The sequence below is a fragment of the Phlebotomus argentipes genome, unplaced genomic scaffold, assembly GCF_947086385.1.
Source record: "Phlebotomus argentipes unplaced genomic scaffold, Phlebotomus argentipes genome assembly scaffold_18, whole genome shotgun sequence".
In the NCBI taxonomy this organism is placed as follows: Eukaryota; Metazoa; Arthropoda; class Insecta; order Diptera; family Psychodidae; genus Phlebotomus; species Phlebotomus argentipes.
Window position 1 is genome coordinate 10,380,088 of NW_026776177.1, and position 14,542 is coordinate 10,394,629.

At 39.5% G+C, this 14,542-nt stretch overlaps 1 protein-coding gene across 9 annotated transcripts in view; it reads right to left on the reverse strand.

The window, feature by feature from the left end:
* LOC132261087 (protein grainyhead) overlaps window positions 1–14,542 on the reverse strand; it is a 57,891-nt gene that overhangs the window by 7,998 nt on the left and 35,351 nt on the right. For 5 of the 9 annotated variants that reach the window (XM_059759624.1, XM_059759623.1, XM_059759626.1 and 2 more), the window contains exons 4-10: window positions 10,239–10,413; window positions 9,120–9,239; window positions 8,529–8,644; window positions 7,625–7,952; window positions 6,196–6,416; window positions 5,945–6,107; window positions 1,028–1,139 (exon numbers count right to left, since the gene is read on the reverse strand). In XM_059759624.1, the coding sequence (XP_059615607.1) occupies window positions 1,028–1,139; window positions 5,945–6,107; window positions 6,196–6,416; window positions 7,625–7,952; window positions 8,529–8,644; window positions 9,120–9,239; window positions 10,239–10,413 (1,235 nt within the window). Of the gene's footprint in view, window positions 1–1,027; window positions 1,140–5,944; window positions 6,108–6,195; window positions 6,417–7,624; window positions 7,953–8,528; window positions 8,645–9,119; window positions 9,240–10,238; window positions 10,414–12,711; window positions 12,955–13,360; window positions 13,463–14,542 lie in introns of all 9 variants that reach the window. The other 4 variants (XM_059759627.1, XM_059759625.1, XM_059759631.1 and 1 more) reach the window with 3 other exon arrangements.

Below are 14,542 nucleotides of genomic sequence, written 5' to 3' on the forward strand. Positions count from 1 at the left end.
TCTCTCTCTCTCTCTCTCTCTCGCTGATAACAATCGATGGGGCGCGATTGAAGGAAGAAAAATAGCAAAAGTGACAAGTTATGTTAAGAATTTGTTCATTGGAATTAAAATGCAAATGATTGGAGCCCCTCTTCATGTATGTAATTCCCACATCCTCGCGGGCAAAAGGCGCGCATTCTCGCCGGCTGAATATATTGATTGATAAATAAATTTTCTTCGGTCATCACATGTTGGCTGCTGGATAATTGGTGGAAGCGTAGGTTAAATTAATATTTAAACATATTATTATGTTTGCCAGTACACACAGAATCTCTTAAAAATGTATGACAAATATTCTAGATTGACTGGTTTTGCCTACCAATTGCAGATCAAAATCTCTCACCCATGAATTTGCCCACTGGCTATCGCGCCAAGATGTGTGTGCGCCTCTTCAGCCCATAGAGAATTCTGAATTATTGTTATTTAAGTGAATTTGCGCTGGCCTCTTCTCAATGAACACACACATATTTTTCCTTCCTCACCATCGATCAATTGAGGCATCAAATGATCCGTCTCACCACCAGATTCAACAATGAGAGAGACAAAGCTAATCGCCTCAATTAGCCTCGGAGCCACTCCATCATCGGGCTCTTGTCCATCGGCGCTGGCGCGCTGAGCAGTGAATGAAGATGGGAGTAGGGAGTGGGTTTGGCGTAGTGAAAAAGGTACTTCTTATATGCAAATAATATGGATTGCGAGTGCATGAGACGCAGTCGTAAAACCTGTCAATTAAATTCACTTGAGTATCTCGGAGGCTCAAGAAACCAACTTAATGACTTCTTAAGGCAAAAGTCACCTTCTTCACCTCCTCCTCCTCTCCTTGCCTCTCTCTCACTCTCCCTCATTCCATTCACATTTTTTAGTCGCCTTCCACGCCAGCATCCCTCTTCTCAATCACCCCTTTTGCGCCAGATCGATTCAATTAAATTCCCTCAATTAACCATCACACCGCTACCGTAGCAGTAGCATGAGAAGATTAGACGCTTACCTGCATCGAGGATCCTCTGCTTCACCGAATGCTGTCGACTGTGCCAAAATTGCCAGGCCTTTATCTCATCATCGGGACTCTTCTCTTCCCGAAACATCAGCATTATCACACTCTGCAAATTAAAGATAAAAATCATAAATAAATACAGTGTTTCATGACAAATTTCTCACAATTATTTCCTAGAATTAATTCACAATAAATCAACATTATACTTCTTTCTTCCACATGTGCACCAGTTCATTTGCATTGAAGAAAAAATTACAATATTTCTCTAGTCACAATTCATGATTATATAGTTCGAACTCGCGCTCTGTGACTCATGGGAAAGTCGCTACTGAAATTGATGATTTTTTTTCGGGAAAAACCAAAAATCATATCCTAAGGAGGGATGATTGATTGTTCATTTCGTGCAGTGGCAAAAAAAAGAGTATTCTTAAGAAAAATTCATTAAATTCTAATTAATCAATGTTACAGCGTCCAGTAGAGTATCTCACCTCTGCACATGATTTCTATAACCGGCTATCGAGAGCGTAGAATATGGAGTATATTGAGGAAAAAAGAACATGAAGTGATAAAGGAGCGGCGTGGAGGTGGAAAATGATATAAAGTGGCAATAATAGTGTTCAATATCACACACAATTGCTCCAACATGGACTCTTTTCCCTTTCCACCACAGATACAAAACACTCGTGGCATAGTTTGTTTGACAAAACAATGTAATTTATGCTCTCTCACTCTCTTCAGCCTACCGTAGGTGTTTCCTGTGCGATAAATTCTTGTTAAATTATACAGAAAAACAGCAAGAAACTTATAATCATACAACCTCACAATTGGAACTTGGCAATAGGAGAAGAGAGTATCAAAGTCAAATAAACTGTATAAACGGATTTCTTCTCCTGCACCTAAAATTACTTCCAACTCAATTGAAAAACACCGCGCAGCAGTTTAAATTACATACGAAAAAGGTGGTTTAAGAAGGAGAATACCAAAAGCGCCACAAATTGATAGCAAAATCACACGAGAATCTGAGAGAATCCCAGTCATTTCCTCTGCTCTTGGAAGCATTCCACAAAATTGTCTCTCTCTCTCATTTTCTGCAATTGCACAATGATAATTTTCATGTGTTAATTGTTATTTCACCTCAAAGCCAACCAAATGCGGTATTTTCACTTGGGAAAATATTTCCCCTTCCACACACTTATCCATCCCGTCATTTTTTATGTGTCACTCTCAATTTGATATCGCATCAAAAATTACGCCTCGTTATGACTGAATTCTTTACAAAATACCATACAAAATGATTCTCCGCATGGAGAAAAAGCAACGTGAAGATTATGTTTTGTGAACAAAGGACTCACGGAATTTTAAATTCACAACAGAAGAATGTACTAAATTACAGAAGATTGCACCGCTGAAAAAATTTGTCAATGACGAGGAAATTGCAGATTTTTCAGGGTTCAACATATCCTACTAATGTTTTTTATCATAATCAAAACTGTATGCCCTTAATAAAACTTTTACTTTTTCCCACTTTGACACAATTACAAGAAAAAAAAAATGTCACAACAATGAGGATTAAAAGTTCTTGTTCCCTTTTTGTAATCGCCTCTTTAAATTCGCGCGCATAATATTTGGCTTATAAAGCGAAAGAGAAAAATTCACATATATTTTTCCATTTGAAATAAATCCCCTTCGCCGCCAATTCGACAACCACAATAAATATTTACAAAATAAATTTTCAGTGGAAATGAATGTGTTTACGCATCTCCTTCGGGGATACATTAATCACGCGGGGAAATTTGCATAAGAATGTGACCTTATTTGTTCAAAAATCTCACCTAGATCTCACATTTTCGCCCCTCACTTTGTGCACGATCCTCAGGATATTTTGTGACTTCTCTCATATATGTGCTAATTTAAATAAAGATGATGGAACTGATTGGAAGATTTTTATCTCTGTGCCGTTTCTCAAGAGGAAAGGCACTTCACAAAAAAGCTCACAGTTTCCTTCTGACAATCAATCAAAGTAACTGGGATGACAGGGCGTAAAATTATGCAAGGACGGAAATTTTCTCGTGCTCTCACCTCCTTTTCAATAGCACATGTGTGCGTGTACGCGAAAGCAACACACGCGGCGTATCTCTTTTCTCATAGATCCCAAACAGTGTAAATTTGTGAAATTCAACTTGGAAATTCAGATGGGAAACGGTACATAGTGTAAAAACCGTTTTATTGCAATTTGTATAGAAGTTTGTAATCCTCCCATAAGACATTTATTATTAATATAAAATGTTTATATGTCCGACATGCAATTTCACTCCGTTTCATTAGATGCTAACACTGCATGAAGAGATAAATTAAATGAGAAGGTGAATTCATGCTACTAAATTTCTTTTCCGTTTTCTTCACATATCTGTGCACAGATTCGCTGAAGTCATGGTGAAAAAAAACATTCTTTTATTCAATTGCATCTGCACGCTTGTCTACAGAAATTCACATTTAGCATCAATTAATACCCAAACGGCTTATAAAGAGAAATTCTATCATCACCAATACGTCCAACGTAATGGCGGGGAAACTTTAAGTGTCTCTTGAAGATAGTGACTCTCATGATCCAGTGTGTGGAGAGAGGAAGACACTTCTGTGCGTATGATTTGAATCATTGCAGCGCATTTAATAGCAATGCACTGGGGAAAAATAATAATGGAAAGAGCATCGAAAAGAGGAAACATTCATAGCATATTTCCTAAGATATAAATCTTAATTAAAATTGGCTTCATACCCACTTTACAGTTAGGCTAATCCACATTAATGCCATCAACATTTGTTGTGGCTCTCTGGCATTAAGGACAGCCATGCATTTGAATGCATCATCATTTCACTTTATGGATTACACATTTCCAACTTGATAATTATGTTTTCATTCAATTTCCACCGAGCAATCAACATTTTTTGCATGTCTTTATTGTAACCCACAATGGACACGATCTCCTCTTCATTGTCTTTCATCACCCAGCAATATTGTCCCTTTCCATCACATCGTCTCAGTTGTAACAAGAAGATTGCATATACGCTAATTGCATTGCTTATTTCAACAACCATCATCATCAAGCAGATTCTACCCATAATGACTATCATAAATACAATAAAATCCCAAATAAAATCAACCGACGAAAGGTGAGAGAGTCAAATTCTAATGAATGAAAATTTATTGCTTCATGAAATGAGACGCAATAATTGTTTTCTCTCTCTCCACGCCAATCTAAAAGACGCGCAAGAATCCTATAACAAATTTCTTCTCTTTAATATCACATTAAATCTCTTTTACACTATCGCCAAAGCTATTCGAAATATTTTTCTCTCCGCTGTAATGGACTTTAATGATGGACTTTTATTACTTTAATTTCTCTATATTCTCCATAGGCACATCACAGTGAGTTCTTTGGGTTGGGAAAAGAATAGAAACTATAACTCTATCAGTAACATTTCTATCACGCGTGCTGCTTAGCAGTAATAAATGTATAAAGCACATGAGAGTTTAATTATTCACTTTTTTTTCTCTCTCAAACTCCTGGTATTTAAAACGTGGAAAACAATCTCTGTCAATCACACTTATGTGAAAAAATACGCCTAATCTTCCTCAGTCGCCAATAAACTTGATAGAGACATCATAAAAAAAACAACACGAAATTGCCTGATAAAAAACAACAATTTTAATTAATTTGCACAGAATTTCCTGAAAGTCGCTATTTTTTGTCTCCCAACAAACTCAACATTTTATTTAACCCAATGCTGGTGAAGTGTGAATTTCGCTTGAAGCCATAAATGTCCAAATTATTCAAATTCGCAAAGAGAAATGGTTGAAAAACCTACATGTTTCGCAAAATGCCACATTTTAGGAATGAGACACGTGGAGAAAAAAAGGTGAGAAATGATGGTTATCTGTCTGAAAGACCCGTCGATAATCGTGGGCAACTAATATGTACAGTTTGGACTAACATTAAACTTCATGTGGAGATTCAAGACTGATATTACTGACATGGTAATTTGCAATAAACCCCAAATCGATTGCACATACGACAAGAACTTGATACTAATAAAATAAATGCTCTGCTTTTTGCTCTACACACACAAACACACCTTCGGTTGATTTGTGAATGCAATTTGCACAGGGTGAGGTCACAGATCGCAATTTATCTCTCTTTTTTCCCATTATGGGAAAAAATTGTGAAACATCGCGGCATTTAGAGGCTGTGTGGCAACAAAGGATACGCAATGGGAATTGTTTAGATGTGATTATTGATAAACAAATGAATTTTAGATCACCGAGAAAAAGGGGGAAAGGATCTCAACCCCATATGATCACAGAGGAGGAAGCATAAAAACATTGAATGCTGGGAGGCGCGCATACAATTGAAGAAAGAGAGAAAAAAACTCTGTTTGTTTTAGAGCATCTGCCTGAAAAATCGTTATATGCAAATTATTGACGAAGATGCTGGAGGAAAAAGTGCGGAAAGTGAATAAATTTGTCAATAAAAAAGATAGACAGAGAGGAGAAGAGACGGTAAAGTGTCTGATGACACCCCTCATTGCATCTTCCGCGATGAAAAGAATAACATGAGAAGTTGGAGGAAGAAAAAATTATCTAACACCTTTGAGAAGTCACTCATCATTTCATTTGAGACATTCTTCTCGCCGCAACACACGGGCAAAAGGGACGGCACACCAGACATGGATGATGAGACGCAATTGAGGATGTTGAGGATCTTCGAAGGTGTGTTTTGTGCTCTTCAACACATCCTCCATAAATCACAACAGGAGAATCAAAGCGGTGCACATGGGCAAAAAAGGATTTTTCACCCCTATTCGGCACAGACAGGGGGAACAAGAGACTTTATAATCGTTTGTGAGACTCACCTTAACAGTCTGATTCTTAAGGGGCTTCTCCGGATCATGAATGTACTCCAAGGTGATCCCGTAGAATTGTCCTTTATTTATATACGTAATACGATCATCTTCGCGGCGTTGCGATGAACTTATTGGGCTCTCCAAGTTATATCGGAATCCAACATTTGAGAATCTGGAGTGTCAATTGGAAGAGATACAAATAAACAATGAAAGATATTGAGTTTTAGTTGCACAAAATTTCTGGACTCTGGATTGCTTACATTTTTGGTATTTGAACTTTGTCAGCGTCATTTTGCCGTCCAAAATCATGCCACGGTCTGGATCTCGTGGATGGCGTGTGATTCACACCAACAGCGCCCGTGGGACTCCCTTGGCCGCCGTGCACCGTCCGCTGGATGCTAGTCACAGACACGGGAATTGATGCTGAACTGCCGTCCAGGAGCGATGCAGGTTGACAGAGTTCCGTGTAGTCAAAGGACTGCTTAAAAGGTGAGAAGAATTTCGATTACAACATCTCAATAGTTTACTCATAAGCATTTGATATAATTATTTTATAAAATTTCCACTTGATTTTTTCATCATGCCTCTCACATTATTCCCTTCTTCACTCATCATCCCAATATCCAACTGCGCTTCGGAGAGAAGATAATTACCCCCAGCGAGATATACAGAAAATGTCACTTATGGGTAAATTAATTCAATTACACCATTAAAGCTAAAATCACCGACAATTATAAAATAAAACATCAATCGCGACGGCTCTCAATTGGAGTCTCTCTCCTCTCCACTTCTTCTGGACAACACCGTGAGTCCACAATTACGATGGCGAGTGAGAGAAGAATATCAAGTACAAATTGCAGTGTGGATATACATATAAAGGAGGAAAAAAAATTGATGATTTTACCCTTAAGAACGGCATTTATCGCGCAATTCTTTCCATCATGCACTCTCAACTTGGTCACCAACACCAAATAACTTTGCCTTTTCCAGTGCACTTATCTGTGCACCACCACTCAAAATGGCTCAAAGTTATGCTGTATTGAGTGAAAAAACAGTGGTAAATAAAGAAAAGAAAAAAAAATCCGATGATTTATTTAGCCACCAACTAAGCTGTGTATCTAATGATTGGAAAAAATAAATGCGAATTGAATTCAATGCAATAAATTACATCATTATACATTTTATGTTGTACAGTTCTAAATACAACCCAACTTTATATCTGCTCACCTCGCCTAATTCACTCTCACGGGTTGGAAATCTACCAACATTAATTATTTCACGACTCTGGGTCAATTTTGAAAAATAGATCTAAGGTTCTCCGTGGGCATAAACGCGAGATTATCGGCGACAGAGAGGCATAATAATTAAATAAAGTCTATAAAGTGCTCAAAAAACATTACTAGTGGGTAAGCAAATGATTGCCATCGGAGACCTATTACCTAATTGATAATAACTCATGTAATGTGCACGCAGGTTGTACTTTGAGCAACATTTTCTGACCGGCAAACTCCCAGCGCACACCCCATGCAGGAGCATAGCAAGTCAAGGGGTCAGTGATGGGGAGAAGAGATACGGAATGAACCCAAAATTTCATTATGTTGCAATACAGCCCATTGTTTGGGTGGCGCACTTCTGGGAAGTGCGAACGAGTCAACCGCATGAGAACCATGTATAGAGGCTATGGGTCACCTGTTGAATATTGTTCTGATCCCGCGGCGTTATTGCGTCCGCGCCAATCCCAGAGTCCGGACTCGGCAGGTCCACCGTCAGGCCGGCCGCTGTGACGGTCTTGGCATAGATGGGGGTGCTCGTCTTCGTGTGGGATGTCGCGAAGCGTCCCTCGTACGTTGTCGCCCCACCGGCCACCGTCACCGACACGGAAGAGGGCACCTGTGATGGGGGCGGCGGCGGTGGCCCATCGGAGTCGTAAATGGCACGAGTTGCCACATAACTCTGTCCATCTCCGGCAAAGTATTCGCGATAATATGGCTCAGCTATAAATGTGGACCCTCCGGCACTGAAAGACAATTTCATGAATTTATTGCCACAACTCGGCATTTTGTCACCTGCGATGCAATTAACACTAGGAATACAGTGGGAATATCACAAAAGTCTACACCTACGCTCTCGCCATTTATGGGGAAATATCTCTTGCTTTTGATGAAAGAGATCAATGAATATACAAAATTCATTGTGCACTAGTTATTGGTCTGGCAATATGTGAATATAATTCACTCAATCAGACTTGACACTCCAACTAGCGGTGGGTGGCCCTTTCACCCCACTCAACTGTTCTATTCATCTCAGTTAGAGTCAGAAGACAAGTCATTTAAACTCACTTGAAATAGTTAATAGACTCTGTAGAGTGTTCAAATACTCAAAAGTGTGCACTTCTGAGATAATTCCCCACTTCTGACCAGAAAGAGACGATATACTGATACCGAAGCGCTATTCCAGTTTTTTTTAATTTCCCGTGGAAGACCACAGCTTCCACCTTACGCAATTCGGCAGCTACCGAATTCGATAAACACTCCGTGATGATCACACTGTGTATTTCACATTCATGGGAGGAGAGAATCATCAATTTACTCACGCTAATCTCGTGGTGTACATGCCATACTGATCGGAAACGTATGGACCAGGACTTGGAGTATTCGTATTCACCGTTGGTCCCGATGTCGCTGAATTGCCTTGATGTGACGACGGTCCCTGAGGGCATGCATTTATCATCAATTTGACATTCGAGAGGAAGGGAAATTTCCCAACAATTCTGAATTAATTCATGCACAAATTTTGCTCATTTTTTGTGATTTGGCTCTCTCTCTATTCTACAACACCCAGAATTCACACCATGGCCAAATTGAAAGAGCCCAGGTGCTAATTACAAACTTATTAGGTATGATGTAGAGTGCAGAAAAAAGTGTCTTTTCATCAACTTAACACACGGTTGACTTGTTTTCTCTCTTCACAATATTTTGGCAAGAACTTCTTCCAAAGGAGGACTTTTTTCTTGGCAAATTTGCCCCTATTATTTCAATGATTGAACATTTTGAAATTAGGGTTCAATAGCAATGCACATATTTTCACACTACACACACTGATTTCCATTCACACTGATTACGCATTATTAATGCATCACACTTCAGTGAATCACAATTTGGGATCTTGATGAAAAAAAACATACCTGCAGGTAAATCTGCGTGCCGCCAGCGGCCGCATACATATTTTCCGCAGAGGGACTTCCAGGACTTGGAGGTTGTTCTTTGATTTGGATCGACGGTGATGGTGATTGCACTACAAGAACCTGTCGATCAAATCACAAAAATTCACTCTATACAAACTCTACGCACAAAATATGCACAAACGTCTGGACAAATCGCCCTTATTTCGCACAATTTCTTCACGCGCTGTTACATTTCATGTGCCCAAAGCAACTTAGAACCACAAAATATCATCCTACATGTTGTCTCTGAAGTACATATTATAATTAATTCCGTTTATTTATAGCAACGGCCTTGAAACTCTCAAGAAATCGCCTTCTTGTTTTCTCTCAACTCTTATGGCTCGCATTTCAAATATGCAAAAATTGATTTCGAGCTCAAAAACAACCAAAAAACACAAATTCAATCCGTCAATCAAATGCAAACTCTTCCAACATCATGGAACTTTCCACGGAAAAACACCTTTTTTGTCGCACTTCACAATCACTTTGGATCAAAAGTTAAGTAATAATGCACAGCATAGAGTCATGCGCCAAAGGAGATTTTGGCTCCTTTAGTGAAACTGATATCCCAATTGTTGATCACACTAAATCAGTGATGATTCTCAAATTCCATCGCATTCAATTCACTTTCATCCAATTCACTCTCGTCCTCTTCACTTCCCCATCAACATTTTGTATGATGTCGTTTGATCGGCGTCCGGCGACAAACTAAATCAAAGTGTCGTGCCACAACTTGTAACTTGATGGCTTCACAAATGCTCAGGCACACAATTATTATACTTTTATATGTCGTCCCCTTTTCGACGTGCCATTGTACAACCGAGGGAGCTGAGAACTACCAGTTATTGTGTGGAAGCCACCGGAGGTTCACGATCACTTGCCGAGATCCCCACAGGGTCGATTTGTCCATTTAGAATCTCTAATTAATAATCTAATCAATCTACTACACTATTGTGGAGGCAATTTTCACTCGAAAGCCTCCACATCATGCATGCCAAAACATCAAATGGAAAATTTGGACTGTGTGCCAAAACGGAAGAACACCAGCGATGGCATAACGTAGATAGAGAGATAAATTACCTTTTGACTACTGCGTGTGCACTTGGGATCTTTTCGCAAGTCTTCGGGTTCCCGCTTGACGGTTATGTTCTGTGATGATGGGTGTGAACCGAGCAACAAGCCTTGTATTTCATTTTGTGATAGGCCAGACACATCCAGAGGCGTGGTTTGACCGTTAATTTTAGTAGTGGGGTTACTGAAATGACAAAAGACAGAGCCAACATTAAAGACAATCACACTGCACAATCCACGATCAATCATCTTCTGTCGATATGTATTCTCTCATTGCAATTTGTTCCATCTAGGCGCATTTTTCACAACTCCTGCCTGCCCACCAGATAAATTAGTGCTGGCACATTGAGTGAGGAAAAATTTGTTAATTTATGGGATATACCAATGTGATATAGGATCAATAAAATTTACTTCACGCAGCCTCACATCTCGCGCGGGAGTCTGTGAAATCAGGTTCGTCGCTTCACCGGCGAGCAAGTCTTTCGTTCCTGCCCTTTGCGCATTTCCTTTCTCCTGTGTGATGCACACTTTCAAGCTGTGCCGCCGATCGCATCGAATTCTTTTGATCTCATTCTAAGACTCAACTAATTTCTCCACTCACATTCTCTCCTCCCTCTTCCCTTGTGCGCGGTTTTGTCACACTTAATGATATGAAAATGGATTCTTTCTCCCTTCTGGTATTGGTCGCTCTTTCACAAGATACGCCACATCCCAGAGACATAAATTAGAATAAATTTGATGGGAGAAAAAATAATGGTATATTATGGAGAATGGGTGAGTGTCTCACACTTTAATTTATATATTTTTACTAATAGCGAATGAAGTGGATGGAAAAAAATATATGTATGTATCCATTCTATACCGCGATGGAATTTATACGCGCGAAGAGTAAGAGAGAGAGTTTGATGCAGCCAACAATAAAAGATTCTTCGCATTACAACCGTTAAGTTTATAACATTTTCATAATACAAATGCCATCCACTAACAGTTCATAATTCAAAGCCACAGAGACTTACCACCATTCGGCCTCCTGCAATAAATTCTCAAATTATGACAATCGTTTCGAATTGAAATTAAATTTTCTCCGTGATTTCTGACTTTGGGATTCAATGGGCAGAGCGGAGATTGCTTGGCTTGGAAATACCATAAGATGCGATGAGCGCAATAGAGAAAGGAATTTTCAGTGTGAATTGATAATCCTGATGCTGCCATGGAAATGCATCCAAGAAGACTTAACAATAAACAACACTGAGCTATTCCCTGGGACAAATTTTCCACTACCAAGGTGGTAATCATTGGGATGCACTTCTTCAGATCTTATCATCCCTTCTCAACATTGGAAACCATTTTCATAGATCACCGACACTTGCGCGCCTGAAAAGCGATCCAATGCAAAACATCCCATCAAATATTTCAATGGAAATTATGTCTCACCGGGATATTTCAATAATTCTTCAATGCCTTTTGAAAAATAGACATTCTTTCTTCGTCTTCATCTCAATTTTCCTCTATGCCATACATTGAAATTACATCCAGGGAGAAGCCCAGAAGAGAGATCTAGAGATAAGGAATCACATATACTTATGCTATGTTATAATGAGATTTCTTTTCGAGAGGGAATTTTGTCATGAGAAAGAACAAAAAAAGAAACATCCCAAGTTAATAAAGCTGGAATGAAAGACTTTTGCCTCATAAAAAATAACAAATCTCAAATTGAATCTACACTGACATTAAAATTTAATTTATTTATCTTTTCACCCTAGACATTATACTGTAACCCTCTCTCGCTGTCCCAAGGGAAGGCTTTCGCAGTTAGATTTATGCTTACTTTTTTCATCTCGCGAGAATGCAAGATCATTTTAAATCAGAGGATTAAGTTTTTCTACGCCATTTCTCGCATTCAAAGGAATTTCTTGGGAAATTTTCCTATTTCACAATCCCAAAGTCATTGACATTCGGGAGTCGGAAGCACTATGGTAAAAGGATCAAAAGACATGGACCTTTGTCAGTGGAAGAGAAAAGGGTAGAAAAAGTGGAGTTGCATAGCACTATTGTTGTGTACAAGGGGGTGATAAATTCACATTATTGAAGGGGAGAGAAATTGTCGCAAAATACAGGTCCTAACATCCCAACAAAAATGCATTGTTCCCCCTCTTGTTGCACTCTTGAGACACTAATCCCAATAACATCAGCTACAAGGCAATATATACAATTAATCTCTCAATGGAGTCATTTTTCTTTCACCTTCCACACCGTATATATTTTGACATATCTCTCATTCTCAATTGAGGCGACACACACATGCGGACAACAGTTTCATAATTAAAATATTGTTGCCATTGACAGCACAATAGAGTCCACCCCAAAATTGCAATATCACAGATCATATAGTGAGATGTATACGCTTGATTGCTAAGAGTATGGCCATCGGCGAATGGGGAGAAAGAGAGGATATTGAGGATACGGCTGGTTGTTCTCTTACCTCCACTGTAAGCTATCCTTTTCCGATGACATTTTATAATACTCATATACGAAGGAGGTGCTACCGTTGGAATTGTGCACTTGATGCACCTGATGTGGCGTTCCCAGTGCATTGAGATTTACTGTTGCTGCAATGGCATTGCCACCGCTAGCGGTTGCGCCATCATCATCGGGCGCACTATTTCCACTCCCAGAAATATTGAGCATGGCAGACGTGGCGGCAGTTAGAGGGTGTTCGAAGAATCTACCCGAATCCCACACACCAACAGAGTTAGAATTATTGCCTATCATAATTGCGCAGGTACAATCAATCTAAGAGGAAGGAGTATTTCATTCGACTTGACGTCAAACAGTTGCAGCTTCTCAAACCGTTCTTCTTTCACGCCAAATATTGTGATAATTTGCGATCTGAACCCAATTTCCGAGGTATTTTTAGACTCATCGTAAATTATATGGTCAATTTGAATATCTAACGATAATTTGAATAACAATGTTAGAAGCATTGATATGCATAATCACATGAAAAACCATATGCATAAACACTAAATTGTCTAGAGATGATCTCAATTCTCAACACACGTGCAACCTAAAATGCTCCCTCTCAGATTGCTTGGACCAGGAAGGCCTTATTGGGGGCGCTAAGTCCTAACCTCGGCGGCAAGAATCCAGACTGTGTGGTGGCCACCTGATTAATAACTTCTGTGCTGTTTGGATCAGACATGGGCGATTGTGGATTTGAGGGTGCTCGTCGTCTGAAAATGAGAAAGAAGACAGAATAGCAAATCGCGCAGGCATTAAGACTTCCCCATCTTGTCAAGCGAGAAAGGTCTTCTCCTAAAGTGCGTCATACCCATTTTTGGGGGGATTGGTTGGACAGAAGAAGAGATATTCATGAGGAGACAATAAATGGCATCGGTCAGAAAGAGAATGATACTAATTGACATTGGGAGATTATATTTCTGTTCTAATAAGATGGAAATTTAATACCATATTTTATATTTTTGGTCACTCTTGCTGTGCGTGAACTCGCACGACAAAACTCGCGAGATATCATAGAGAAAAGATATAATCCGACAAGTGAGTGTGCGCGTCACAAAGTGCGCGCGCCCCAGCAATTCGTGAAAATCTCTTCACACTTGCACACGCACCGGCCGAAAAGAAACTCGGGCACGTCAATAATTCATTAGGTCGCTGCCAGTTGTATTTTAAAGAGAAATCAGAAAATCTCCCCAGCAGAAAATGTTATATTACGGTACAGCAACGGCAAAATCGATTGCACAGGTCCGCAGAAATGCGTCCATAGCGGCCAAAAGGGGAAGGGTGGTGGGCAAGGGAGTACACCAAGTTGAACTTCTTGCAAAACTTTCCACGTTGCACTCTCTGTGTGTTGCAGACATAAAAATCCCATCCATAACGGCCATTTACCAATCCAGTTATATTATTAATTTATCATTTATTTTATTTCCACAACTTTTATTTGTGTGTGCACGTCGAGGCACTTTTGCTGAGGGGCGCAAGAAAAAACCCAGATACACCAATATGTGAAATGCACGAGATGACCATAATTTCCAATTCCTCAAAGGAGATGTGGAAGAAAGAAAACAGACAAAATGAAAGTTTATCGCCAATTTTCACCATCATCATCATATCCAACTTTGGGAGCCTTTGCGAAAATATACACGCGCGCACGGTGCACTTTGCGTGCGAATATGCCAAAGAGGAGAGAAACATTGGGCGAAGTTGAACAAAAGAGCCAGTGATTGGAAAAGGAAGAAGAAAAAAGACAGCCGACGAGAGAGGGAAAATTGTGAAAGAGCATCACCTTTTGCTAC